Source organism: Neolamprologus multifasciatus, chromosome 8, assembly GCF_963576455.1.
Source record: "Neolamprologus multifasciatus chromosome 8, fNeoMul1.2, whole genome shotgun sequence".
NCBI classification, from domain to species: Eukaryota; Metazoa; Chordata; class Actinopteri; order Cichliformes; family Cichlidae; genus Neolamprologus; species Neolamprologus multifasciatus.
This window is the reverse complement of record NC_140446.1, coordinates 16,678,136-16,705,905: the sequence shown is the minus strand read 5'-3', so window position 1 is coordinate 16,705,905 and position 27,770 is coordinate 16,678,136. Positions and strand designations below refer to the sequence as shown.

Genomic DNA, 27,770 nt, shown 5'->3' with positions numbered 1-27,770 from the left:
TATTGTACGAACGTGATATTATGTTGTTCAAACGTGAAAGGTATATTGTACAAACGTGAAAAGTATATTGTACAAACGTGATAGTATATTGTACAAACGTGAAAAGTATCTTGTTAGAACAATAAACGTTTCACGTTATAACGTGATACACTTGTATTTTTCTTTTGCCTGGGTGGCAGCTCTACGCTTCCGTACTACCCTGCTTTTGCACACCACTTTCTTATATGCGTTTATTTTGTTAACACACAGAGTACACACCGCTGTGCACAGCGCAGGCACACGCAAAATCAGCTGATCTCATCTGATGCACATCTGCTCCTTGATCAAGTGACATTTGTCCTGATTTTTGGCACGAGTGGCGTACGATCAGCACCGCAGCTGGATGGCCCGATTTACATACCCGGCGCAGCTGATATTATTATTATTATTATTAAGTCTGTTTTTAAGTCCAGTTCAGTCTGTTAATGTTGATAACGGTCTCAAGCAAACGTTAATAGGTGTGTTGCTAAGCCTAATAACTTAAATAACAAGCTTGAAATGTACCCGTCCCATTTTCCCCTTTATTGTTTTTTTCTCTGTACCATAAATCTTCCGTCTAAGAAGAAATCTGAGGCTGCTGTTCTGAGAATGAGCTACCAAAGCTTTTTCTGAATAAATCAATAAAGATCAATTTATGGAAAGCTGTGATGAAGGCAGTTTTGTCTTTAATTATATTCAACAATATAACATATTTGACCACTTTTAAGAGATTTTTCTAACTTTAATACACTAAAGTTAAGGTTATATACCTAATTTCTAGTAAGTGGTCCAGCCCCTCCTATATTTTTATGTATGTGGCCCTCAGTGAAAAAAGTTTGGACACCCCTGGTTTACAGCATCCTGCTATGCAGTTATATTTGTCCCTACTCATTGGGGACCCTCATGTTAACTTTTATCTAGTGGAAAAAAGTTCATCCTCCAGTTTCACTGTGTTTATGTTATGCTAACATAGCTATGTAGCTAGCCACCACGTAGCACATCATTAGATACCAGCTAGCCCAACTTCAATAACCCTACAAACGTCACTGCTGTTTAGTTTTCGGTCTTCATTTATGTCGGAAATGATAGCAGAGCTGTACGTCTTAATTTTTTGCTGTGCTGGATTTTTGGCTTCACAACCCTCCTTCATGGAGGGCACGTTGAAGCTCATTTTGCTCTTCATGGTGTTTCAACCGACGACATGAAATACCATCTTGTGGTGGCCTCGCTAGAGCCGCTGTCCACCCGCTGGGAATTACACTGCTCTCAAGGTGCTGCTGTGTTTTTACCATCAGCATGACTGCGCCGTGCGGCCTTTGCAGTTTTAAGGCCCAGGGGAACGAGCCTGCCAGCACTCTGTAGCGGCCACAACCGCTGGCGATAAGGAAAGGCTGCTCTTTATAGAGGACTCACGATGTTTTCTGGTTGACTCCGGCTCCGAGAAGAGCCTTGGGAACTCTTGTGTTGTCTTTGCATACCTCCACAATGGTTTATTATTTAATCTTAAATTTTTTGGGGGGAGATTTCCCGTGTACCACTACAGGGAGCCTAAGTATCACCAGCAGTACTCGTACCACAGTTTGAGAACCACTGTTATAAAGCATTAATTTCTAATATGATGCTAGTCTTCTGTAAACTAATTATAAAATAATATATCTGCTCTGTATGTCTGCTGTTATTTTTCTAATTAATATGATAGAATGATAAGAGTTCATATGAAATGTAATTCTACCCACATCCTCCATATAATAAATACAGAAGAATAATATACTTTATTTTTTATACATGTTACATATTTCATAATTCATTTCTTAACAAAGCCATTCACATTGTAAATGTTTTCACAATTACAGCAGTTCTTTAGTAGCTTTTTAACTAATTGTAGACAAGCAGTTTGATTCTTAATAGTAATAATAGTTACTTTAAAAATACACCTTAAAGCTCAGGTAATCGCAAATCACAGAATATCATGCAAGAAGTCTTACAATGAAGCAAAATTACTGAATGTATTGTATCGTAGGATGGTAATTCCTAACCTTTTCTACAGTGGTCCCTCAACATACAGTGTCTGCTCCTTATGCCTTGTCATCAGGTACCAGCGTGAGATTTAATCTGTTTGTACACAATTGTGCTGTCCTGCTCACACGGTATGATTTGAAAAGTTTTAGGGTCCTGAAAAATAAATATTTGTGTGTCTATTGCAAAAATGAAATTTACTTTCACGTTGTAAGGTTCACTTTGTGCCCCTTTGTCAGGACCGTGAACAACAGATGGGAACCTCTGCTAGAGGTGATAGTGAATGAATGAGTGAGGAAGTGATGTTAGGTTGTTTTTTTGTTTATTCAGTCTGTTCTAATATGAATCTAGCAGGTTCATTTCTAAAACAGGAGGATGCATATACATCTACAAATATGTGTTTGCTGTAGGTGCACCTTCATCAGTTCCTGGACCTGGGCCATCTTCTTCTTGATTGAGGGTCCATTTATAATGACTGTTGAAAAATCCAGCCTAGCAGTGAAAAAAATGAAATAACAGTACAATAACTGGAATAACTTTTTGAAGTTGTGAAATCCACCAAAAAACAGTAAGAAGAGTGTTTTACCTTATACAGCCCAGCCGTGAGTACAACCAAAAAAGCCAACCCTCCCAGGGATCCTATGACAATTGGTTTGATGAAATCTGGCTTGATGAAATCTGGCTTAGGATACAACTCCACCACTGTCTCAATCTGATAGATGAAGTGATAGAAAGTCAAAATAATCCACGCTTGTGCATTTCAAACAGGAGAAAATGTGCAATCACCTTGTAAACAGGAGGATTGTAGTTGGACCCTGTTGAAAAGTAGAAGTACTGGTTATCGTCATACTCTAGACTGGCTGTACTGGTCAAGAGGAACTTGGTAGACTCAAGTCCAGTCTAAGAGAAAAAAAAGAAAAAACAAATGAGATAAGCTTAATTTATGTAGTTTGTGTTCTTTAATTGAATGTGACATTTCTAAAGAATATGGTTCAAAGTGACAGTTTTAATCCAAACATAACAAAAATTATCCATTAACTACCTGCTCTATCCATCCTAAACTGAGGTTGGCAGAGATTTCATACGTCCTACTCTGCAGTCTTTCTATGAAAGTGTTGCATTTGAACACTCTGCACCTGGCTACAGAGCAATCCTGTGGGTGATTTAAGAGAGACTGAATGAAACAAAAGCTGTGAACCAGTGTGAGGTGAATTTCTGAATTTTTGTCATCTAGCAAGGTGCAGAGGCATACTTACCACTACTTTATTCTTTAGTATAATTGGAACAATATCTCTGACATCTGATTCTTCATCATTTCCTCTCTGACAGTCTGGAATCTGAAATTTACATTTTTTGTTTGAACGGTCCTAACTTTGCCACATGTGCCCATCCCACAGCTAAGCTTGAAACATTTTTGGAGTCAGCAGCTAAAACATCTGAAATGTATATGTAAAAGACCACGGCAGACCCAGTGGCATTTTGGTAGTTTTTTATTAATCCCTCACGGTTGCTGCACATTCGCACTCAGAGCTGCAGCTCTCCCGCTGCCAGCTCAGCATAACAACAACAACAACCACCACAGGACCCAGTGCAATATTTAAGTCGGCGGGGCGTGATTGCGGATGCCGTACAGGTGCGCCCGCCTCCTCTGCACGGCATCGCAGGCCACGCCCCGCCACAGTATATTACCTGTAGGCTGCTCAAATCCACCCAAATGTCTTTTTCACCAAGCTTCACTGGAACCCTGATCACTAAAGTGAAATTAAGCGCTCTGATATCATTTTTAACCTAAACAAGAAAAGAAGAGGACAACCAATCATTACAGTTAGGTCTAAATCATACAATGAAATTTAAAAAACACATATATACAGATTTGTACCTTGATTGATTGTTGGATGGGTTTTTGCAAATGAATTATCCCCAACGTGAAACTCTGGTAGCTGAGGGGAGTTAGACAAAAATATTTCAATCATTAAATAACTGTTATTATAAATAATATCAATAAATCATCATTTGTTAATTTCTAAATGGTTTGCTTTTGTTAAAACAGAAAAACACATACCTTTCAAATGTCATAAAAATGCTGTATTTTACATCAATCCATTTCTTTTTGTAGAGTTCACTTGTAGGGGAATGCTCCTGATTTCCACTGAAAAGGAAAAATGAAATGATTTGTACCGTATATGTGAGGTTATTGCTTAAATGAAGTGCACCTGGACTAAATGAACAGTACCTGGTGGCATTTGCAGTGACAAAGAGCTTCCTCTCAAGTTTACTGTCTGTTTCAATCCCATAGGAGACAATGAAGGAAACCTAAATTCAAATGAAGAAGACAGATTGGAATGACTTCTGTTTTTACTAAACTGTGCAGAAGGGAGAATGGATCATTTGGTCAACCCCCTCTCCCCCCAAACCTCAGTTCTGTTCTTGAAAATTGGCTTGTCAATAGTGCAGTCTGTCCTTCCTCGTGATAAGCCATCTTCACTGTCCACAGAGTTGCATTCAATTCTTCCCTTTATTAGAAAACAAAATGACTGCTGGATGCATTGGAAGAGCAGCAGATCAGTGATGAACTGATACAGACTTGATCCTGATGCTTTACCTGCTGAATGGTGAACTTCCTGTAGGAGAGTCCAGCTGGGTACGTGAGAATAACATGACTGTTGTAGGAGTTTTCACCTCTGTTCTCCACTGTGACTGTGACATCCAAAAGCTCATCAATGCCCACTTTAACCTCTGAGGATCTGTGGAGTATTAAGGAGGATGAGAACAAGGCAAAACAAGACAAGACTACAAGCATACCAATGTCAGAGTATATCAAATATGATGTACTTTGAGCTTCGATAAACCATGTTATTTTTTTTTGTTCAAACAGTAAGGTAAAATTGGCTGTGCTAAGATATTGGCGCTAAATGTGAGAAAAAAAACCCATTCATCCCTTTTTATTGAGTTAACATTCTAATATTTGCTTGTTAGCGCAAACAAAACAACTGAGTGTCATCACTTTCAAAAATATTAATGATGGTCATGTAAAGACAAGTTAAGTGACATTAAATTCAGCTTGCAAATAACAACACATTTGAAGAAAACAAGATTCATACGCAAAGCTTAAGTTTGGTAACTGTGCCTCACCTGGTGAAGTTGAAATCCACTTTCAGGTTATCAACGCATTTGTTGTCAGTGCCGCAGTTGATCTCAAACCCTAACTGTGGAAGAGAGCATAATGGAAAAGTACACATTGTACATTATTTAAACACTAAAGTGGTTTTATGGTGATCCAATGTGCTATCACATGTAGGTCTACAGGCAAAATAAAACTTTACAAAGATAGAAAATAGAAGTTAATATATACACACAAAAAACACAGTTCATAACTGCAACCCTGCACAAATTAAAAGGACTTTGAGTCTGTTTTGAATGTAAACACAGAGCCACAGTAACAGAAACCCCCCTTAGCACACTAATCTAATTGTGGGAACAGTTCAAAAAGCTGCACTTGATCTGATGTGAGGTTTTTTGAGAGACTGGGGAAGCAGTTATACTGGAGGATATAAAAAACAAACAAGTGTTTTAAGAACCAAAAGGAGGATTTTAAATTGACCAATTGAGCCAATGAAGGGCGGGAATCAAGAAAGGTTCCCAAAATTTGAATCCCCTCCAACTGTTCGACTGCTTGCCTCAGTTTCACTCATCTGTTCCAATCAGCTGGTTTCAGTTGTTTGACACAGGAGAAAAATAAAGGTGTGGTCTACAGCATGGATATGGACAGTACTTTTATTCATAAAGAATGAGAGCATGATGGTAAAGTGTAAAGTGCATCAGGAACAGAAACAACTGCATTATGCTGCTAACACAACTTCAGCTCTTTGCAATCAGCTGCACAGACAACATGCTGACGCTATGCTAGCCAAGTACCCAGAGTTATGTTAGCTGACTGAATGTCGACCTCAAGCCAGCAGCCAGACCCTGACCTTTAACAGGTAACAAACTGACAGGCACTCAGGCTGCGGCCTCTGCTTCTACCTGTTCATGTTTCTAAAGTAGAATCACAGTGGCGATCGCTTGAAATTCTCTTTTTGAAGGTTTTTGTCTTTGCTTGTCCTGTCAGCTGTGTGTTCATACATAAATACTAACAGGAAGGTTGTATGTGTGTCCTCATCAACAAAGAAATTTGTGTACATGTGTGGGACTGTGGACATATAGATTATATTAATTAATGGCAATGCGAGGGGTTTCAGGTCATTTTACAGAGAAACATGAAATTAAGTGTTATCTGTAATATGTGTGTGATACCCACTAATGTGTGATCACATTTATGTGAATTAATTTAAGTAATTTTACTTTCAATGTAAGTGATATTTCCATTTGGGAATGCCCTAAATAACTACAGTAATTTTAACAGGAAACTTGGTAACTACCCTGGGATATTTGTAGCGGACGCTCCATTTTTGTACCAGTAGGTGGCAGTGTGAGACCATGGTTTGGCCTTTTGTTAGCAGCCTGAAGCGCATGCTCCGCGCTGTTTTCTCATAATGGTGGAGTATTCAGGAAACGGCAAGCCACGTCTCCCTGTCTGATCCTTTCTTTCCTGTTTACAGGTTCGTATCATGCCTGCGTATCATTTCTATTTCATGTGAAATAGAATATAATAGCAATCACATCTAGGGTCGCACACCTCCTATGCTCTGCGATATTCTGTATTGTTTTAGTATCTTGTTTTCTGCCATAAAGTGTTTCCATGAATTCAGTGCACATGTCAAGATGGTGCTGATTACACCATTCTTTCAAACTATTTGAGATTTATAGATTTGTCTTGTTGGAATTCATTTTGAACCAAGTCTTACAAGAATACTGTTCATGTTTATGATATTGGAATGTGTTAATTCCCTTTAGTCTAGTTGGTAACAGTTGGTAACACATATGGAGAATGTGTGAGCTATGTTAAGAATAAGTAAATACACAGTTGTAATACTGTAAAAGTAATAAAAGGAGTGCATAATTGTGAATTTGAATACATAATGGCGGAGTATTCAGGAAACGGCAAGCCACGTCTCCCTGTTAGATCATTTCTTTCCTGTTTACAGGACAGATATATAGCTGCCTACATGTGCTGCCACCCGGTACCTGTAACATGTGTCAGGCATTACTTTTGTAATGTAATGACCCCAACACTGATCACAACAAAGGGCATCTCAGTTTTTAGCCATGTATTTTGACTTTTTGTGGTTACGAGTTTATTTTTGGATTTGGACTGAATAATTTAGATTCTAGTTCTAATATTAGTCCTCCTAGTTTAATGTTATTCTTTATGCTTTTGGGTTTTATGTTTTTTATTCTTAGCCCTTACTTCATATCACTGTTAGTTCCCCTCTCGTGTCACCTGCTCTTTGTCTTGTCTCAGTGAGTAGTCAGCCTTTGTCTCTGTATGTACTACTTTTTCTCTGTTTGTGTTTGTTCCATCTTCTCAGTTGGTTATCTTCATCTGTGTTCCCTGTCATGTGGAAGCACAGAGAGACATTTCAAGTTTCTGTACATAACAATAAACTTGAAACTTTAAATGTTTCTCTGTGCTTTGTCTCTGTGGTTGTCTGGTCTCTTTGTAGTTGTTTCAGGTGAATCTTGTGTCCTCTTTCAGTCATGTCTCACTGCTCTCTCTCTCTGTCCCTCTGCCAAGTTTGTGTGTCTCAAGTCTCTGAGTGTGATGCGTTTCCTGTCTTATTTTGATAGTCCCCTGTCTCGTGTTCAGTTTTGCTTCCCGTCTCTCGTCAGTTAGACTCCTCTCAGCCCCTCCTGTGTATTTATTGTCCCTATGATTACTGTCACATTGTTGTCATTCTCTCCCTATGTGAGTGTGTGTGTGCTCTATTCATTCAGTTTTGTAACCACTAAGTTATTGGCTTCTGTTTAGGCTCAGTTTTTGATATTTTTGTGTTTTCTTCCCCAAACTCAAGTAATAAAGCTGTTCTGAGCTCACTCCTGTCACCGTGTTTGCAATTTAGGTCCGACCTCTACCTGTCACACATTGACACATGACAGAGTCAGTACCAATGAGACCGCAACGTGAATCGATATGGAACTGAATTGATGACACTGATAATGGAATCCGAATCACTAAATTCTTTTTAATTCCAACACTATTTGGTAAATTCCTATAAGAGTCTAAGAGATTAACTCTAATATTAGAAATGTTATTCTGGAGTAAGTAAGAAGCAAAGTTGATAAATTTATTTGTGTAAAGATTCACTTGGTCTCGTTTTGGAAGGATGAAGTTGTTCATCCTTTGATTTATTGATGGTAGAAAGAAAAATAAAAAAGCAGACTGATCACTGTTAAACAGTTGGGAGATGTAGGATTGTCTGGCAAATTTTATATCATTGTTGTAACAGTGAAGTGTGTTTTTATAGATCTCCTTTAATTTGTAGTTTATTGTTGCTATATTTTCTCCCTGGCAGATTCTTTTTATCATTGTTATCTTTTCACTGTTTCTCCAAGGTGCTATACTACATGTATTTACAGTTCTCACAGGAACAATATGATAGATGTGTTGACAAATGGTACCACAGAGATTGTTATTTCATCACATAATAAAAGTAATGGTAATTTACAATTTAGAAAATTCACTAATAAAGTGATAATAAATAATAATGTATGGCACTGACATAATGCTTTTTGATATTTTGGTTGGTATTTGTTTTGACAGATGAACTTATTTTTATATAATATAAAAAAAATATTTTATATAATATAAAAAAATATAATATACAAAAAATATAAGAGACAGTAATATTTAGAAGATTTGTAACTGTGATATCAAGTCATTGAGAACTCTGCAAACATTCTCTGCAGGTAGACGGGTTGCCTTCATACCACCCGCATTCAAAAATAAAACAAGCATCAATCACAATAGTGGTACTTTATACCAGGAACAACATTTTTGTTAATATTCTTCATTCACTTCTGGAAAACATCTTAGTCCCCTGCACAGCCAAGAAACTGATCTTAGACTGAAGCACTTTTAATAAGGTGAAGGTTTGTGTATTTTGAATTTGTTCAATTTGTAAGAGTTCAAATTTGCTGCTACTGTTGAAGCAGATGAGAACCACATAAGTTCGCATCAGTGGCAAAAGTAGAGTAGAGAAAGTAAAGGTAAAAGTAGAAAACTGTATAGTTCTTGGTACAGCTTGTATGCAGGAAGATACCACTGCACAAGGCTGTGCAGAACAATAATAGTCACCCCCTATTGCTGTTGTTTTTTTCTAAGAAGTGGGTGAATTAGGACGTTGTGATTAAGAGTGATGGGAAGAACGGCGTTACAAGTAACGGCATTACTTTTTTCAGTAACGAGTAATCTAACTAATTACTATTCCTATCGTTCCCACGCCGTTACCGTTACTAACAAGAAAATGCGGTGCGACCACGTTACATTTTTTCAACAAACAGACGGTTGAAGCTGTGTTCAGCTTACCGCATCTTATATCAGTTGCATGGAAGTAGCTGTAAGCAATCTGCTTAAAGCTACAGCTTTAAGCAGCTGTGCGCGCTCCCGCTGATGGCAATCACTTTCTGGCCGACAATCACTTTTTGGCACAACACCTGGAGCTAAGGGGGCAAAACAATCGCATGAGTGCTGCTGTTTGACTGAGAAAGAATAAAGTAGTCGTGGTAAGCCAATCACATGACCACTTAAAGACAAAGCAACAAGGTGATATATACCAGTTTTTAAATTGTGTTGATAGGCCACGTAAAACCAGTCATGATAAACAATGTATACGCGGCGTTTTTTCCTGAATAGTTTTGTCACGTTTACTGTTTAAGCAAGCACTAGCAAGCACTCTCTGCTTATGAGCAAAAAACCCAAAACAAAACAAAAAACAGATGTTTTAGGAGTGACGGCGAGAGAGAGAGAGAGAGAAAGACAACAGAAAAAGAGAGAGAGCGAGTTTTGAGATGTGAGAGATTTGTGACGTTTGTTTGTAGTTAATGTGTTGTCTTGTATAGTTAGTGTGTAGAGTTGTGGATAGTTTTGTGTTGTGTGTCAGAACAATGAGGCGACTGCTGTCTCCAGGTAGAAACAGGAGTGATACACCTGCTGTCAGACCTGCAGGTATCAGGCTGTGATGTTCTCCTTTATAGTGGACAGAAAGTATTTTTTTGGAGTGGCACAAATAATTTGTGTGACATCTTATTGAATGCAGAACAGCTGATTGTTCTGTAAATACTTTGAAATGGTTATTTAAAAAAAGTGTGTAAAAGGTAAATGGATGCAAATAACTTTGTTGTTTGCAAAACTTGTGCATAGGATTTTAAAATTGACAATTTATATTTGAATTAAATTTATGAAATATGATCAATTAAACATGTTTATTGGTTGAAATAGTAAAAAATATAACTTCTACTCTACTCAGATTTTATGTTTTTTGTCTGATTTTATGTCACGTGAGGTTCAGACACGAGAGGTTGCGCTGAAAAGGATGATACCAAACAAGGCAAAGTAAATAGTTTTTAAAGGTGAAATGTGGAGCGAAAATCAAAAGTAGTTAAAAATGGCCAATTATACCCTGGACTCCAGAGGGTTAAACTTTTTTTTTTTTTTAAAGTAACGCAATAGTTACTTTTCAAGTAATTAATTAATAATAATTACTTTTAGAATCTTGTAACTCAGTTACTTTTTTGAAGAAGTAACTAGTAACTATAACTAATTACTTTTTCAAAGTAACTTGCCCAACACTGGTGATTAATAAGTAAAATACTATTTTGTCTGTAACACAACACTCAAAGCGTTTGGACAAAGTCCTCTTTGGTGACATCTGCTGGCCAAAATATGAAGAGCAGCTTGAAACTACAAATTAAAATGAACTTCTTTATGATAATTTCCCACTCTACAGAGTTCAGTTGGTTATTTAAGCTTCTGTTTAATATCGTGTGACATTTCTGTCTGATATCAGGACATGGAACATGGACAAAATAATGTTATGTCTATTTAATCTAGAAATAATTTTGATGAATAAACCTTCCTTGTTTAAACATGCACTATGATGTGGTCTCACTTTGCTTGTGACTTCTTGACATTTGTAGACATTATAGAAAAATAAACATTATATATACATGATATATAACAAACAGCACAGTCATATAATACGTTGGGAATCTGCTTGTGCTGTGAGGTCCTTGCACCTGCATGGTTTTGTAATTAACCAGTGGACAAGTACATTTGTTTATACTTTATTATAACTTATATGTAGAGTACATTTCATATTTATGTTTTTGACCGGGGTGTAGAATTGCTTATAAATTTATAAAAAAAATATACATTTTTTTTCTATTTTATGTTTTTTTGTGAACAGGCAGAAGGTCTTCATGGGCTCAGCTTTAAACAGACCATCACTGGTGACTCATTTACTTCCAGTACTTCAACAGAAGTCTCTCAAAGCAGTATTAGTCAGATGCATGCCTTTAATAAAATGGATTCAGTAAAGGTAAGGGCAAACCTAAAGGTTTGTCATAATTTCATAAAGACTAGCCTTAGTTGGTCAGTTAATAGGGTTTTTAAAAGGTTACTTACAGGATGAATGGTTGTTGTTTGGGCTTGCGGGGCAAGACTCGGTCTGAGATTGGTGTTTGAGGGCAAACCATTAAACGTGAATTTGAGCTCATTGGAAAGTTCATTGAGAGCATCTTCAGGGCAAGCCTGCAAGAAGAGGTTTAGATTCAATGTTGGAGGAGTCTTAAAAATAAAATTAATTTAAAAAAATCATTTGTTTAATGACTCAAAACTCTGTTGGTTTTAGGACTTTTTTCTAAGATTGTTATTAGATCTTACCTCAATGAGGAATTTTATAGTTATACATTGTTGTCTTCCTAAGTCAACAGTAACTGATCCAGACTGCTCTTGTTGTTTCCCACTGGTGTAAGCTCGGTTGTTTGGAGGCTTGCGAGTGGCATCCAGCGTTAAAGTGTAATTAATCACTGCTCGAGCTTGAATAGAGAAACAGAATTTGACTAAAATATTGCAAATGTAAATACATTAAAAATAAAAATGATGGGCAGTGGTTTATAACAAGTGGGAAGGATAATGAACCTTCATTGACTGTAGACACTCTGCTCATAGTAAAGCAGACTGTAGCTGTGTTTTCCAATGGTTTTGAACATTCTACATTCTGTGTAGGGATTTTCTTTGGGCTAAACGATACCTCAGCCTTTACTGTTACTATGGGTCTTGATCTGGAAAGTAAGAAAAAACATGTGAATGGCAGATAGCTGTGCCTCCCCGAGCCTTGTTCAGCCAGATGTTCCTTCCTGCAGCTTTAATGCTGCTTTTCAAAACAAAACAGGGTAAACATGCAGTCTAGCATGATGATGCAACAAGGAACAGAGGGATAAAACACCAGATAACAAGGGAAATAGGGAACAAGGAAACAAAATACAAATCATACCCCAAACCCCCAAATTCATACCAGAAATAATGTAAATTAGAGTTAATGTTTTATGTGATAATTAATCATAAATAATTAATTATTTTTATACAATATAAATATGATATTATAAAAATCTGTGCCATTCTTATAATAATGAACTTTAAAATGTACCTAAATATTTGATCATTAATGCATACTGTAAATATGTATATCAACAAATACTGCAGAATTACAATAGACAAAAGTACAATTACACTTTCTTGGACTTACCTCAGTAAGACAACTGTGCCCTTTGAACCCACCACTAAGTCAGGCAGTTGATCCCCACTTTGGTCAAAAGATGACTGACTGATTGACAAACCAAAGAACTTCAGTCCTGACTGGACCTCAGAGCCAGTAATTCTCTGTGTACATGGAAATATTTTAATTAATCAAGCTGCAGATTGTATAGTGATAAATAAGTTTAGTCATCTTTGTGAGTTCTTTGATCCTGTGTACCTGTGAGTAAGTAGGACTGATTCTTCCTCCTCCTTCACTGTGGAATATGTACATGCTGCCTTCACCATTATTCTCCAAAGGTGCTCCAACTGCCAAATCCATGAATCCATCTGAGTTTAGATCAGGCAGCACAGCAAGAGAAGAGCCAAACCTTCCTTTGACAGCTGCACGTCCTCTTAGTACTAATGGATCATCAAAATTACACTCCACAAACTGAAAGGAGGAGAGTGAATATTATATGATCATTAAGAAAGTTGACAAATAAACCGATTAGTTTAACTGTTGTAAATAAAACTGTGATTTACCAAACCAGTTAGTCTGCAAACATAAACTCTTCCCTCTCTATCAGGCTCCATGTACATTGGGGATGATATGAAGATTAGATCAGTGATGTCATCATTATTTATGTCCATGGTACACACCTCTGCCCCGAAATATTCACCAGTCTGATACTGTGTAAGGAAGATATTATTATTTTTGTATCTGAGATAATAATTTCTATGGAAATTATCATTTCATTCATATCTGTCTTGCTACAAATGCATACCTGTGATGCCAAGGGCTCAATCTTTTGGTTTTCAAAGCTTTGTCTTTTAACAGCAAACACAACTCCTCTGTGTTTATATCTTGGAGCACCAACAACTGTCACAGAGCCACTCCGGGATTTAGCAATTGCCATGGAGTAACCTAGAATTTTGGTTTTCAAAAGGAGAAGATAGATTAAGATTCCTGATTCCTCCTTTTAAATTATGTCTATTATGCAAACTCTTCAGTGTGTTTGTGTCAAAGAATTACAGCAGAGCTGTGTATATATACATGATCACATGTGTATGAGTTAGATTGTTAAAGCTGTAATATTCTTACCAAGATAACTGTCAGGCTCCAAATACACGTCCTCATATGTTTTCACCTTCTGGCCTCCTGTTGTGTATTGCACGTAGCCTCCCCTCCACTCGTTTGCACCAACAATAGACGTCTGAATTCCCTGCAGTGCAGACAAATAAACATTTTATATACGATATATTTTACCTTTAAAATCTGGACTGTGTTTAACTGTCTATTTGCCCTTAGGTCTTAAAAACTGCCACAAAGGCACATGTGAATCTTTCTTTCTATGACTAGACTGTCTGGTGAGTTTCAGGTAGTTTTAATTACCTCAGGCACAATAACTGCACTGAATCCCTCTTGAGACATTTCCATTTCCAGTGACTTTCCACTGCTTTGAGATCCTGTAACAGAAAAATAAATGAGAAGGTAAAAGAGAGACACGATGAGTCAAATTCAATTTGAAGGTTCATTTTTTTATGTTTCAAGTAATTATTTAAAATGGTTTTTTTTTTACAGTTTATTTTAAAACTGCTGAGCATTTATTGCTCATTTCACAAAATGTAAAGTTTAATTTTACATGTGACTTTACTGAACACAGTACAATAAAGTTAATACAATGAACTAATTTTAGTTGCTTCTTATTGTAGCAGTTTACACAACAAAGGAAAGTTAACTGCTTCAATTCCAGAAGGACACAGATCCATGTAATGAATGTGAAAAAAATCCCTTGTGAAAAAGTGAGCGGCTGAAAAAAGCATTTATTACAGTGCAATCATTTTAATTTTTGAAACATTTACAGGAATTTTTACAAAGTTGTAACAATAAATCTATGTTTGTACCTTCGATTGAGAAAATTTTGTCCTGCAGATTCTGCCTTATTACTTCAAGTGCGTCGAAGTTTTCCACTTGAAAGACGTGTTTGTTTGAGGGAGACGATGCAATGGTGTCCAGTTCTCTTTTGGCATCAGGGTTAGTAAATGCACCCCCCACCTACGATTGTTGACAAACATGTTTGAGTCCTCATACTATGCCAAATTATTTGCTCACTTTATTAAAATACATTCGTTAAACTTCACTTGATTTACAAACAGGTTTTAAACTCTCTAACACTGAATAGAACCTAAATCCATGATAACATTTATGTCATGCTATAAAATCGTTTTTACACATATTTTTTTCCTCTACTAGCTGTATTTGTATTACACACATATCTCATGTTTCCATTAATAATTCAGCTTTTTCATTTATTTACCATGCTTCATTTTCAAGGTTACATGGTCAGTGAGATTAGCTTTTATCTAAATAAATAAATTGATCTAAATAAATGGACTATAGAGACATTATATTGTGTATATACAAATGTGTGGCCATATATAATAACAATTCTTAATCTTTGAATTCAGGTGTTTTCAGTTGCATTACTACAGGCATAAAAAAAACACTTAGCCATGCAGTCTGAATTTACAAATATTTGTGAATGCATCATTCTAAAGAGCTCACTGAATTTAAGTGTGGTACTGCTAAACGATATCACTGCTGCAGTAAGTCAGTTTGTAAAATTTCATGGCTGCTGTATGTTCTATGATTGACTATAAGTGGTATTATTCTAAAGTCGAAACATTTAGAGCACAAAAACTGTGCAACAGGAGTTTCATTGCCTGGTTTTCTCTGGCCAAGCAGCTTTCGGAGCTGTAATGAGTGGGTGGCTCAGGAGTTTTCTTCCTATTTTTTATTTTTCATTTTTATTTATCAGATGCCAGACAGTCATAAAGCACATAGGTACATACAGCAATATCCTGGGATGTCATGTAACTAGACTTTGGTTAATGGTGGCTGAGATGATTTCCATGACAACAAAATTCTTTTTGGCCAATAAGAGAAGCAAAGGCGATAAGGTTATTTTGGATGGCTGTGGTACGAAGGTTATTTAATGGTTTGCCAAAAGCAACATGGAGTCGGAGTTAGATTTATACCTAATATATCTGAAATTATTTTGAAGAATTAATGCCAAAGTTCAGACAGCCTGGGACATGCCCAAAACATATGAGTAAGATTGCAAAGTGTCTGTGAGCATCTATTACAGTTAGCCATCCAAAGTGGCCTCTTATTCTTGACAAAACCCAATAATAAAGCCCAATAATAACCAATTAGATTAGGCAGTCCTAATGCTCCAGCTGATCTATCACTATAGAGAAACGAACAACTAGCCTGGAATTTTCTCCCTATAGTGCAGCTTCATTTGACTGTAGTGTGACAACTGAACAAAACCCATTATTAGTATAAAATGCAACATTCTGCAGGTTTAAATAATGGCAATACTTACCCCAATAGCAAATCGAACAATGTTTTTACTCTCTGCTAGCTGTGCTGCACCTCCCAGATCAGTCCGATCATGAGATTGTCCATTCGTAATTACTATCAAGACCTTCTTCACATTTGGTCTGGAACCACTTTGTGGTGTGAAAACATTGTTCCTGTCAAATTAAAAAAATAATAATTTTAAAACATTGTTTTACAGTTGACCTTGTAAATTATACACAATCAGGTAAACCACATTATTATTATTTCTGCATGTCATTCTCTCTTTAACATTTTTGTACAAATCAATGTTATACACATTTGTTTGTTTGTTTGTTTTGTTTTTTCAAAACAAAAAAGTTGAGGCTATATCATCTTCTCTGTAGAAGATGACACTCTGAAGCACAAGTTTGTGTGCAGTGTGTCTTTTAAAAGGCTTCCCTCAGTCATACAGTCCACACAGTACTTAATGTGATCAGATTTATGGAAAAAAAATCAACTGGACAATAATGTAACTGCAGTTCTTCACTATCATAACTGCATTATTTACACAACATATCTGATGGCCTCGGCTGTGTAAGTAGCTCCTCCCTGTTGACTGATGTCATTGATGTCAGTCTCCACTGATCCAGATGAGGAAAAGTTCTTAAAGTAAAAGTGAACCTCAGGTGAAGTAGAGAATAGGGAAACAGAAAACTGAAAAAGAGAGAAAAAATACTTAATAGAAATAAAAATGTAGCTATTTTATGTCTTTGCTATGATTTTACTGACAGAGGGACAACAGTTGCTCACCTGTGTGTCACTTGAGAGAAATGATTTGATTAGATCTTTCACAAATTTCTTTATTGTTTGAAAATCAGTATTATATACACTGCCTGAGCCATACAACAGAAAGGCAATGTCTGCCTGTGTTCTACACTCTGTCAAAGAGATGGATTCAAAATTATATTTTTTTAAATTCATATCATGCAAGCAAAAGGATTTTGTACCTTGGTAAAGGGTCAGTGAAGACCACACATTTAAACATAGTCCCTTTAAAGTGTCCCCTTAGAACATTTTAGAGGGCATCACTAACTGTAATCAGGTACCAGGAGTAATGATATACATGGTGTGTGTGTGTGTGTGTGTGTGTGTGTGTGTGTGTGTGTGTGTGTGTGTGTGTGTGTCAATGGAAAATTGTACTTAGTAGTCAGTATAATCTTTTAATGATATAAGTTTGTATATGGTAGAATACTACATGTAACCATTTGTGTTTATTGAAAGGATGTCTCATCCTAGGAAGTCTGTAACATTCCAGGGTGTTCTGGCGTTCACCCCCACATCCTAGGAGCATGGGAAAGTTCGTACCTTGTTTTATTGTTTTACGGTAGGATTAACGTAGTTATATCTGTTTCCAGTCTAAGTGGTTTTGGTTTGATGAACTGCTGGACTTTCCAGACCAGCAGTTTTAGGGAAGTCTTTATGGGGTCACACTCTGACCCTCACACACACACACACCACACACACACCACACAAGCACCCACTGAAGTGTATAAATAAAGGACCAGGGCAAGTCCTCAGCGCGGGTCTCTGAGTCTCACTCTAGGCTGCCCTTGCTAGCAAGAAAATCTGTGTGTTTCTCCTCTCTGATTCTCTACTGAAGAAGTGTTTTAGAATATATCACTTAACAGTGTGTGTGTGAGACAGAGACAGAGAGGCAAAAACCATTTACTGTTACCTTGAATAGAAGAAGGTACGGGTGGTCTGATCCTATTATAACGGTCCAACTGAAAGCACACACCGTTGTACATGGTGATACTTCTGCAGTCCTTTGGAATGGTTGGACCACACACCTGAGAGGAGACAAAGCCAAGAGGCCATAATACAGCAGGTTGAGTATTTTTTGTCACTTAAACAATTTTTAATTCTATATAAAATCAAACAAGAAATTCCGACAGAAATCTTTAAAATCTGCTGACTTTTAGTCTGTTTAAAGGAGAGAGAGCTGGGCAGAGAGATAGAGAGATATAGGGATAGATATAGAGAGATACAATCACTGGTAATGTCTGCAGTTAAGTAACTCACCACAGTGTTTTGTGCTGTCGGATCACTTTTCATTGACAAACCAAGCGACATGTTGACTGCAAAATCTGGTGCTGTATTGAAAGCATTACAAATGTGTTAAAACACTCCTAAAATACACTTTGTGTAAGGAAGAAAACAATATTCAAATTGAGAACTACAAAGTGCCACAATTCATGATAACTATAAGAAGTGGTATCGTATAGACTGGAAACTGAGATAAACAATAGTTTTCATCTGGAATATTTTCAAAATGAAGGAATGCAAAACAAAACTCAGTTTTACTTTTCTTCATCACTATTGTCAAAATTTAAGAATTTTTTTCTTGTTTTTATCATCAGTTGGAAAGTTTATTTCATTTTTAAGGCTGAGCGTTACATACTAAGATATCTAATATGGAAATCTACTGTAACTGTGATTTGATTTAAACAAATGTATGCGACAGGATCTATGGATATCTAGCAAAATACTATCTGAGTTTTAGCACATTTAGAAATGAATGGTTACCTACTTTGAAATTGTAAATCTTGGCAGTTTGGGGGAGAAGTGGTGCATCTGTATATTTTCCCTCTTCCATTTTGTGAATACTGTTCCAGTGGAGCACTGACGAGCAAACTAACAAAATAAATCCAGTCAATCATGTAAGTCTAGAAAGCAAACTCTAATTAAATAAACTCCATATGTCCATATAGCATAACAGAGATGCTAAATAAATAAAAAAGAAATAGCAGTAATGTTAAACATGCAGCTGTAAACCTGCTTTCAACATAACAATGCATGTCCTGACTTACTCTGATTGTCTCTGCACCACCTGGTAGCCAAAACCAGCAGCAGAGTTACTCAGGGTCTTCCAAGCCACGGGATCAATATTGAAACCAAGTGCAGCATTTAACACTGAGGAATAATGAATACAAATCTTTAAAATCACTGTAAAAAAAGAGAACATTATTATTATAGCACTACTAATCATAATAACATTGCGGAAACTGTTTACGCTGTGTTAGTCTAATTTCATTCTACCTCTCGAGTGCCAGAGTGTTTCTTTCATGTTAAAACTAAAGTTCTCCAAAAAAAGACATTTTGAGTTGTCCCAAAGGAAGTACATCCTTTTTTTTTCTTTTTTTTTTTTTGTTAAAAGTAGTAATGCAACAAAGCCCTTGGCGAACCTGATGCACCCACAAACTGATGCAACTGAATTAAATTCAGCTGTCATTATGATTTTTAACCTTTTTAAAAATCATACTCTAGTGCAACTCTAGTCCACTAGAGTGCACTAGAGTAAGACAATTTAAAGGTAGTAACTTTTCACTTATAAAACTTTAATGTGGAGCCCATTTTGTTTGTTTGCTTCCCTTTTTTTTGCCTGTTCCGTTCGGTACTTTAGCTATCAGAATTATTGTCTGAAGGTCAATGAATTTATTTTTCCAAGTGGGTCAGTATGGCTTTGCCATATTGGTCCACTTGATTTATCTTTATTATTAACATTATTATTATTTATTTATTTTATTTTAAGTTATTATAGACTGGACAGAGATGAATGGAGGCTAAGAAAGGGAAAAAGAAAGAATGGGAGGGAAAGAAAAACAGAGGGGAAGAGGGACACTGAGAGAAGACACAAAAAAATCAGCTGGATCACCTGTTGGAATAAAAAAGAAAAAAGAAAAGAAGCAAAAAGAGAACAATACAGTAGGGAGACCACAGCAACAACCTAGATGAGTAGTGTAACAATAAATAGAAAATACTGGATGGTATTGAGGAGCACACAAGACTGACAGTGCGCAGTATGCTTTGAGGCCAGGGCGGGGCTATGGCTCTCTACATCCTCTTGCAGACCATTACATGGGGAAACCATTTGAATACAAGCGCGCCGATCCACACAGGTGTGCACACGGGTGTTCACTGTTTGTAGACTTAAATCACACCTTTCTTGGCTGCTACTTCAAAGCACATTGTGTGCTGTCTGTCCTGCGTGCTGCACAACATTCAATATTTAGTATTTACTGCTGTTTACACTTAGCTAGATTAATGCAATGGTGTTGTGTTTAGTATGTTGCTTTGTTTTTTTTTTTTTGCTTGTTTTCTTTTCTTTTTCTCTCAACAGGTGATCCAGGAGATATTTTTTTCCCCCTTTCTCACTGTCCCTCTCCTCTTCTGTTTTTCTTTTCCTTCCTCTTTCTTTCTCCCTTTCCTATCCCTCACTCATGTCTGTCCCGTCTGTAACAACTGAAAATAAAATAAAATAAATAATAAAAACAAAGGTCGATCAAATGGACCAATACGGCAATGCCATGATGATCCATTTGGCAAAATAAATCCATTGGGTATCCTTGTTGGTCTTCAGACAACAATTCTGATGGCTAAAGAATCAAATGGGACAGGCAGAAAAAAAAAAGAAAAAAAAACACCCTATAGACCTGACTGTATGTTTAATTAGAATGAATTAGGAATAACATGACATAATGCAAAAAGAGAAAGAACAGCAAAAGCCACGAGAAGAGCTGACTTTGGTGTTTTTCCCTCCCAGTAGTCTAATGTTACACAGCGAAGGGGGAAGAGAGGGAGGTTGTAAAACAGAAAAGTGGGAGAAGAAGAGTGGAAGAAGAGGTCGGAGAGAGGAGGGATCACATCCTCCACCCTTCACCTCCTGCTCATCTGGTTCTCACCTTGTTTGAAGGTTTTTATGTACTCAGTGTTTAGTCTTTTCTACTCTTTCTCCTTTGTCTCCTTCACTCACTCATCCTTCCTCTCCTCTCTTTTCATCCCTTCCTCTTTTCCTCAGGCTACGTATCACATACATCCCCCCTATGTTTCACCTCTATATACTCTTCCTATTCCTTCCCTTGTGACTTTCTCCCCCTCTTCCACCTCCCTCCCATGACCGGGCGTCCTCCACTTTCCTCTCCACTTTTTGTCTTTTCATTATCCCCATCTTGCTATTCTTCTCTGTGAAAGATTTCCATCCTGCATCACTTCCCTTTCTCCTCATCCAGCCTGTGGTTTTCTGCCTTTCTCCATTTATTATGTGCTCTCTCGAGCCCCCCCACCCCTGCTCTCTTTCACTCCCTTCCTCCCTCCTACTCCTTTCCCTGCTGCTGCTGTCCTCCACCCTCCTCCTCTCTATTGTCCCCTCCCTTGCCTGGATCTCTCCGTGTCCCCGGGCTTGTTAAACAATGTCCACATTCACCTGACATCAACCACAGAGTGCCTCCTATATGGGCGACAGTGTGTATGTGAAAGAGAAATATGTATGCTGTGAATTTAAAAGCAAATGTAAGTTTGCATTCATTGACTTTTAAAAAAGAAGGTACATGCAGAGATCCAAGGAAAGCATGGGCAAAGTTTGTTTTAACGCATACATAAAAAGTTGGTGATTTCAAGCAAAACTTCTGAAAGTAAGCGAGAGATGAAGAAAAGGGAAAGATGGAGATACTTTCTCTTTTTGTTTTTGATATTTTGCAGTCGAGTTTTATCACCGCAGAACAATTGGTATTCACAAGAGTTAAGCACGCAAGCTGTTGGTCTAGAGACAAACATCCAGACCCATGTTATCCGCACCTGCCTAACACCACCAAACGTATCCGCAGGGAGACAGTACCAGCTATTTTACACGTAGCACACATCACATCAGTTTAGTGCACGATACTTTTCATTGTTTTCTTCTCTTTATCCTTCTTTTTATCTACAGATCTGCCTTTCTCGCCTTTCTCTCCTTCCCTCTCTCATGCTTTCTCTCCTTGGATCCTTTGATGTCAGCTCATACCTGCTGTCACATACCACCTGTTCAGTTTTCAGTCGAACTGGACAGGACTGGACTGAACTGGGCCAGTCTAAAAAAGACTGGGAAGATAAAGACTGGAATTTAACAATAGGGGAATTCAGAATAGCACACAGCCAGATGCTGTTTATCCTTTAGTGACCAAACTTGGCTTTTGAAAAAAATAAATAAAGACGTTTTCTGATACAAAAAAAAAAAAAAAGAGAATAGAAATCAAGTATTCTTCAGAAAGTTTTTCCAATGTCTGTTGCTGAAGTTGTCATAAATGTGCGGCACTGTAGGTTGCTTTGCTTTCACTATTCTTTCCAATTCATCCCAAACCAGCTCGATGGGGTTTAAGTCTGGAGATTGTCAGGGGCACTCCATGTTTTCAAGCTTACCATCTTGTTCTTTCTTCCTAAGGTAGTTCTGGCACAGCTTGGACTTATGTTTTTGGTCATTATCCTGCTGTAGGATGAACCCCTGACCAACTAGGCACATACCAGAGGGTATTGTAAGCAGAATGCTGTGGTAGCCATTTTGGTTCAGGGTGCCTCTCAGTCTGTACAAGTCACTGACCCTGAATCCAGCAAAACAGCCCCACATCATCACTCTTTCTCCTCCATGTTTGATAGTTGATGCCACACACTGTGGAAACATCCTTTCACCTACTTGAAGGCATACAAAAATCCTGCGTGACGAACCAAAGATTTCAAATTTCAATTTATCAGTCCATAATACCTTCTTCCAGTCTTTAGTAATCCAAGGGTGGTGTTTCATTGCCCAGACAAGCCTCTTTGTCTCATTGTGGCATCGTAGCAATGGCTTTCTTGCTGCAACTCGTCCTGTCTAACCTGCAGCTTAAAGTCTTCTCTTCACAGTTGAAACTGGGACTTGCTTACTATGCCCACTACTAAGCTGTGCTTAAAGCTGTTTTCCTGTGAGCCACCTATCACACAAGCTGTTAATTCTCAGAAACTTGTCCTCTGATTCAGTTGTGGCTTTGGGTCTGCCAGACCTCTACCTGTCAGAGTTTTCCCCAGTTTCTGAGTGCCTTTTGTTTGATAAAGCTATGTGATAGTACCATATTACATAATAACACTTTATAATGATGCCACACTGTAAAGAGTTAGTAATGTATTAATAAGTGCTAAATTCATCATTTATAAAGCTTTAATCCTGCTTAGTATGTAATTTATAAATACAGATTTGTTTATTAAATGTTTGCTCTTGATTGATAATCTTATATTCAGTATAAAGATAACTTTAGATCTTTATAAAGTCTAGATAAGTGAATAACCAAGTATTTAGATGATTGAATATTAGCTCATTGTTTGCAAGTGAATTCATTGACGTTATATAAATATTTATTTTATACTGTCATTCATGGTTAATTCAGGCAGTTACCACTTGTACTTAACCCTCCTGTTATGTTAGTTAGGCACAGCAATGATGTTCCTGGGTCAATTTGACTTGAGGCATGCCAAGTTATCCAAAAATGTAAGAAATCAAAAAATTCCACTGGACATGTTTATATCTCATTAGTAAATCCAGTACTAACTATTACAATAATAACATAACATTTCCCTAGGGATTAATAAAGTATTCTGATTCTGATTCTGATTCAATCAATATTTATTGCAAAGATGTTCTGCTTCCCCAATAGCTTTATAATTTCAAGAATGATTCAGTTATTAGTTGTATTTAGTTGGCCAAGACCAGCTTTAATTGACAGACTTGATGCCTGCCACACAAGTCATGCTATGACATGATATAACACAGCTTCCTAAAAAAAAGTTAATATGATATCAAACGATGCTATTTTTTGCATGTCAAAATGTTCTGCAACTACATTGAAATGCAAATGTTCTTTTTCTTCTCGACACAACCTCAATTATGTTGTTGTGGCTTTTAAAAAATATACCATTTTTATTTATTTTTACACAGTTGTGAATGTACATTATATCACAACATTAATAAAAACATACTTAAAAAAAAAAAAGATTATTGCACTTTCTGTATTTAGAAGGCAGTCTGCAGTTTTTATTGCATAAAGTACCAGTCAGTCCCGTGGCTGGCTATATGCTGGAGCAAGAGGGGGCTACGGCCCCTTAAACAAATTTCCTACCCCCTTAAATCAAACTTAATAAATAACAAAATAAGAAATAAAATAATAGATTACCCACAAACATATGAATATGGACAAGATTTACTACAGTAGCTGAAAAATCCACTAGAAAAGGCACAAATGAGATGGTTTCACATCTCGTCCACTCTTTCCCTCTGAGAACCCCTACTCACCCTCCCCCCAGCTAAACATCCAATCACTCTTAGTATGCAAATGACCCGGTGTCAGGTTTCTCAGCAGGTAGGGCAGAGCAAAATGAAGCAGCAAACCTTTGTCGTAAAAAACACTTACTATCTCGTGAGCTAATTAACAACTAAAAAATACAAACATATTTATACAGTCAACGATTCCATTGTGGTTTTCACAGTTTCAGTCTGGTAGAGAAGTGTATCTTTCTGTGAGCCTGTCTGCTGCACAGAGTTGACTGAAGGGCCTGTGTCTTTGTCCGCCCTGCCCCAGTTTTCAACTCTGCACTCAACAGTTTTCTTATTTCACATACTGATGTAATCACAGTGATTTTAGTAAAACTTCTTCACGTTTCACCCCAGCTTCCAGCAGCTCACAAAGGGAGTGAGTGAAAAAGAATGTGAGATACATTATTGTGTCCAAGCATTTAAAAAATTCTGTGCTGCTCCTGCCTGTACCAATACCAGTAGCAATGACGCTGTTGCTGGCACATCAGAGACAACAGCTAGCATGTCTGCTCCTGTGGCATCAACAGGCGCTGCTTCTCCTGTACCTCTGCCAACAATTGCTGTCCCAAAGCAACTTGCTCAGCGACCCAGTGACTTAAATTGCAACACACCACAATACTGAGTAGTTATCTCAAATGTGTATTTGGTTGTACAACATTAAGATCAATCAATCCTGCCTGGTACCACACACAACCATGGCTGGAGTACTCTGTTGTGCAGGACGCATGCTTCTTAACGTGGTCAGGTGGTTTGCATGTCTCAGTGACCCTAAGAACTAGACCAGGAGAAGCTTAGCCTTTAGGTGGGACAGCCAATCCAATTACATGACAAAAACAGTTATCCACAGTACCCCACCCCTTTCCCTCCTCCATTGCCACAATATGCACATTGCTACATTTCTGTCTGCCCCCTCATATATGCGTGTCTAGAACCGGCCCAGGTCAGTCCATTTTTCATAGGTTGCTGTAATTCATAAATAGAAAATGAAAAACAAAATCAGAAGGTACAAAGTTGTCTTACCTGACAACAACGTAGCACTGAATATCAAGTCCATGGTGTTGCTCCCGACGAAAGATAAAGTGTGATTTCTTTTTTTTTTTAAAGAGCACTACTAGTACTGGAAGTTTTGAGTCAGATTACAAATTCATGTAGACGATATCAGAAAAACTGTAAGGCTGAATTTATTTTCTATCAATTAAATTATTTTTTATGGGTTGGAAATGCTCCCCACAGCATTTTGTGTTAGCAGTACTTGTAAATTGATCTGTAAATTCAGAAAGTAACTTTACTGCAAATCTTTTATATGTTTCTACCAGTCCTTCAAATAGAAATAACAGCCTGTTTATTTTCCCCTGTTTGCTTTTCTCCGCGTCTGCCTAACACACTGTTAAATTGTTCCTCTTGTATCATTTAAAGCAATTGTGTCCCGTCAACTTTCCCTTAAAGACACAGTACAGCCACGTCGCAACGGATTTCGGTCCTGAACCAAAGTAATGGAGAGAATTTTGCTTTAAAAGTGTAGCAAATGCGTACGATATGATCCACAAGCGTAAACTAAGATGTACAAATGTGTAGAATGATTTGAGGACTCACAAGCTTTGATCTACACCCAAATACGAAGCAACCTGGCCACACGTAAAACTATTTTACAAAATTAAATACTAACCATTAACGCACAGCTTACTTTATTAGGTTCAGCCCCACGAATCCGATTATTTTACCTTACGACAACCTTTCTGTGCGTACAAATGTCGAAAAACACGTAACATCTCTCTCGCTCACCAACAACCCATTATATACGTGTGGACGAATCGTCTGGAACGCGAAGATCGAGGTCGTATTTCAGATGCATTGTCCCAGTGTAAAAATGACTGCAAAGGATGATCCACAGTGACGGCCCCACCCATTTGCAGCTGTGCACTTAACATTTATAGGCTACTGCTAAGTGTCTGTAATTGGTAACTCCGAGCTTTCTGATAAAGGGGTTGCGAGTTGTTCAATTTATTTAGAAAAAGGAGTTTACATGTTTTGGGGAAAAAAACAAAACAAAACGAAAAACAGATGTCCCCGTTTTACACTGGGACTTGAATGCATCTTAAATTTGAAGTACAAACAACAACAAATAATACTCTAGGTTTAAAAAAATGTAAATCGTTCTTCAACCGCAAGTGACTCCTTAGTGACTCCTTAGTCCTTGTGTACTTTTTTCATTCTATTCTCCTAAATGGTAGTGGCACACTGTAACTATTAAATCACTACTATACTAAACTGAATGTCCTTTCTCAAATATGCTGTGAATATATGATGTTGACAGGAAAGATGTGTTATTAACATTAAAACATATGTATCAGTAAAATATTTTACAGGACATGCAGAAGTTGTACAAAGTCAAAAACAGGCAGTGATTACAAACAGAAAGACAATTAAACATTCTAGGACACTGAAAAGCAACGTGCCAAGGAACAAAGGGAAGCACCTGAGTATATTCACTGAATTACCATCAATTATATAACTTCAACCTTACCAAGAGGAAAACCTTTTTTTTACCTTACTTTTTCTATCCCATGCAAAACATGCTGTGCAGGTAAAATATTGTAAGTGTTTGTGGTAATTCAAAAGCTGGCTAAATTACCTGAACTACTTACATATTTTATAAAGCCACTGAGGCAACAGTTTCTGAATGTTGGTTTCTTAATTGTAGTTAGAGTGTGGCTGGTAAAGATGAAAATGCCTACATAATATAAACTACAGAATTTGGTTTCACTTTGTTAGTAATAAACAGCTGCAAAAGAAATAGACAAAACACACAAACATGCATCAAAACAGTCACGGCCGTGGATGTTTACAGTCTTAATTGCGCTCACTGTCATCTTCATAATCATAATGATCAGTAGGTGACAAGTGGAGGTCCTGTGGTAGGCATGACTGTCTCAGGTGATGTAACCATGAATGGCAGGAACAGTGTCTGGCACATGTTGGTGAAACATTGGGATGTGGGATAATTTCTTTTCCAGCTGTTTGACATGCAGGATGGGAAAAGCTGTCAAACTAGGCTCTTTTGTGTCATTGATGGCATGCTGCTGATGGAGGTACAGGATGTACTTGTCTCAGCTGCTCCAGTCTTCAGACCCAGTCCACTGTCTTTTAAGACTTCTTGAAATATCCTCTTCTTCAACATTGAGGGGAACAAGAAGAAATGGTGTTAGGTCAGGTTTTCACATGGTTTCTAAAATAACTGGCAGGCAGTAACCTTGAAGTTAGAAAGTGCATGGCATGTGTTTATAGAGTGAATGCTGTATGGTTACTATAGCTGGGTTACTAAAAGCAGAAGGAGACAGATCAGATCAGGGATCTGAATGTTACAGGAACACTGTCATTTGTCGTGATCACTGAATGCTGCTCTATTCTTTTGTTGAAGTTGGCTACAGTTGGACAGTCTCGGCTGTCTCAGTCCTAGTGTTCTGCAACTACAACCAACCCGATGAGGCCTGGATTTGGCTGCGGCATCCTTATCCATCCTTCTCAGCAGTACACATGTGGGTACCATATAACGGCTCAAT

General features: G+C 37.4%; 2 protein-coding genes across 5 annotated transcripts in view; one reads left to right on the top strand and one right to left on the bottom strand.

Annotated features, from left to right (window-relative positions):
- Positions 1-27,770, top strand: part of LOC146512797 (carbonic anhydrase 4-like) — a 191,056-nt gene that overhangs the window by 142,257 nt on the left and 21,029 nt on the right. The window lies entirely within an intron of this gene.
- On the bottom strand, positions 18-26,052 carry LOC146512798 (integrin alpha-M-like). Of its 4 annotated transcripts, XM_085170784.1 has the most exons (30): positions 25,231-26,052; positions 18,926-19,028; positions 18,646-18,749; positions 18,138-18,208; positions 17,791-17,905; positions 16,866-16,993; positions 16,624-16,769; positions 16,099-16,249; positions 14,615-14,765; positions 14,103-14,176; positions 13,812-13,932; positions 13,495-13,634; positions 13,253-13,399; positions 12,948-13,160; positions 12,720-12,853; positions 12,113-12,255; positions 11,855-12,009; positions 11,597-11,722; positions 5,167-5,240; positions 4,637-4,778; positions 4,449-4,547; positions 4,268-4,347; positions 4,097-4,183; positions 3,914-3,974; positions 3,724-3,822; positions 3,291-3,371; positions 3,077-3,187; positions 2,821-2,934; positions 2,621-2,746; positions 18-2,526 (listed from the first exon to the last, which is right to left on the bottom strand). In XM_085170784.1, exons 1-30 carry the CDS (start codon positions 25,262-25,264, stop codon positions 2,422-2,424), a joined length of 3,435 nt encoding a protein of 1,144 aa, XP_085026910.1. In that variant the 5' UTR covers positions 25,265-26,052; the 3' UTR covers positions 18-2,421. The 4 variants fall into 4 exon arrangements, with proteins under 4 accessions (XP_085026910.1, XP_085026909.1, XP_085026912.1 ...); XM_085170783.1 differs by lacking the exon at positions 25,231-26,052 and having other exon boundaries at positions 18,926-21,264; XM_085170786.1 differs by lacking the exons at positions 16,866-16,993; positions 18,138-18,208; positions 18,646-18,749; positions 18,926-19,028; positions 25,231-26,052.

Bases quoted from the DNA above. Each gene is read 5' to 3' on its own strand.
- LOC146512798 (XM_085170783.1), bottom strand. From the start codon at position 19,104: ATGATTAGTAGTGCTATAATAATAATGTTCTCTTTTTTTACAGTGATT. The intron at 17,906-18,137 runs GTGAGTTACTTA...GTCTCCTCTCAG, and splicing joins CGACAGCACAAAACACTGTG to GTGTGTGGTCCAACCATTCC. The intron at 4,548-4,636 runs GTAAAGCATCAG...TTTCTAATAAAG, and splicing joins GGAAGTTCACCATTCAGCAG to GGAAGAATTGAATGCAACTC.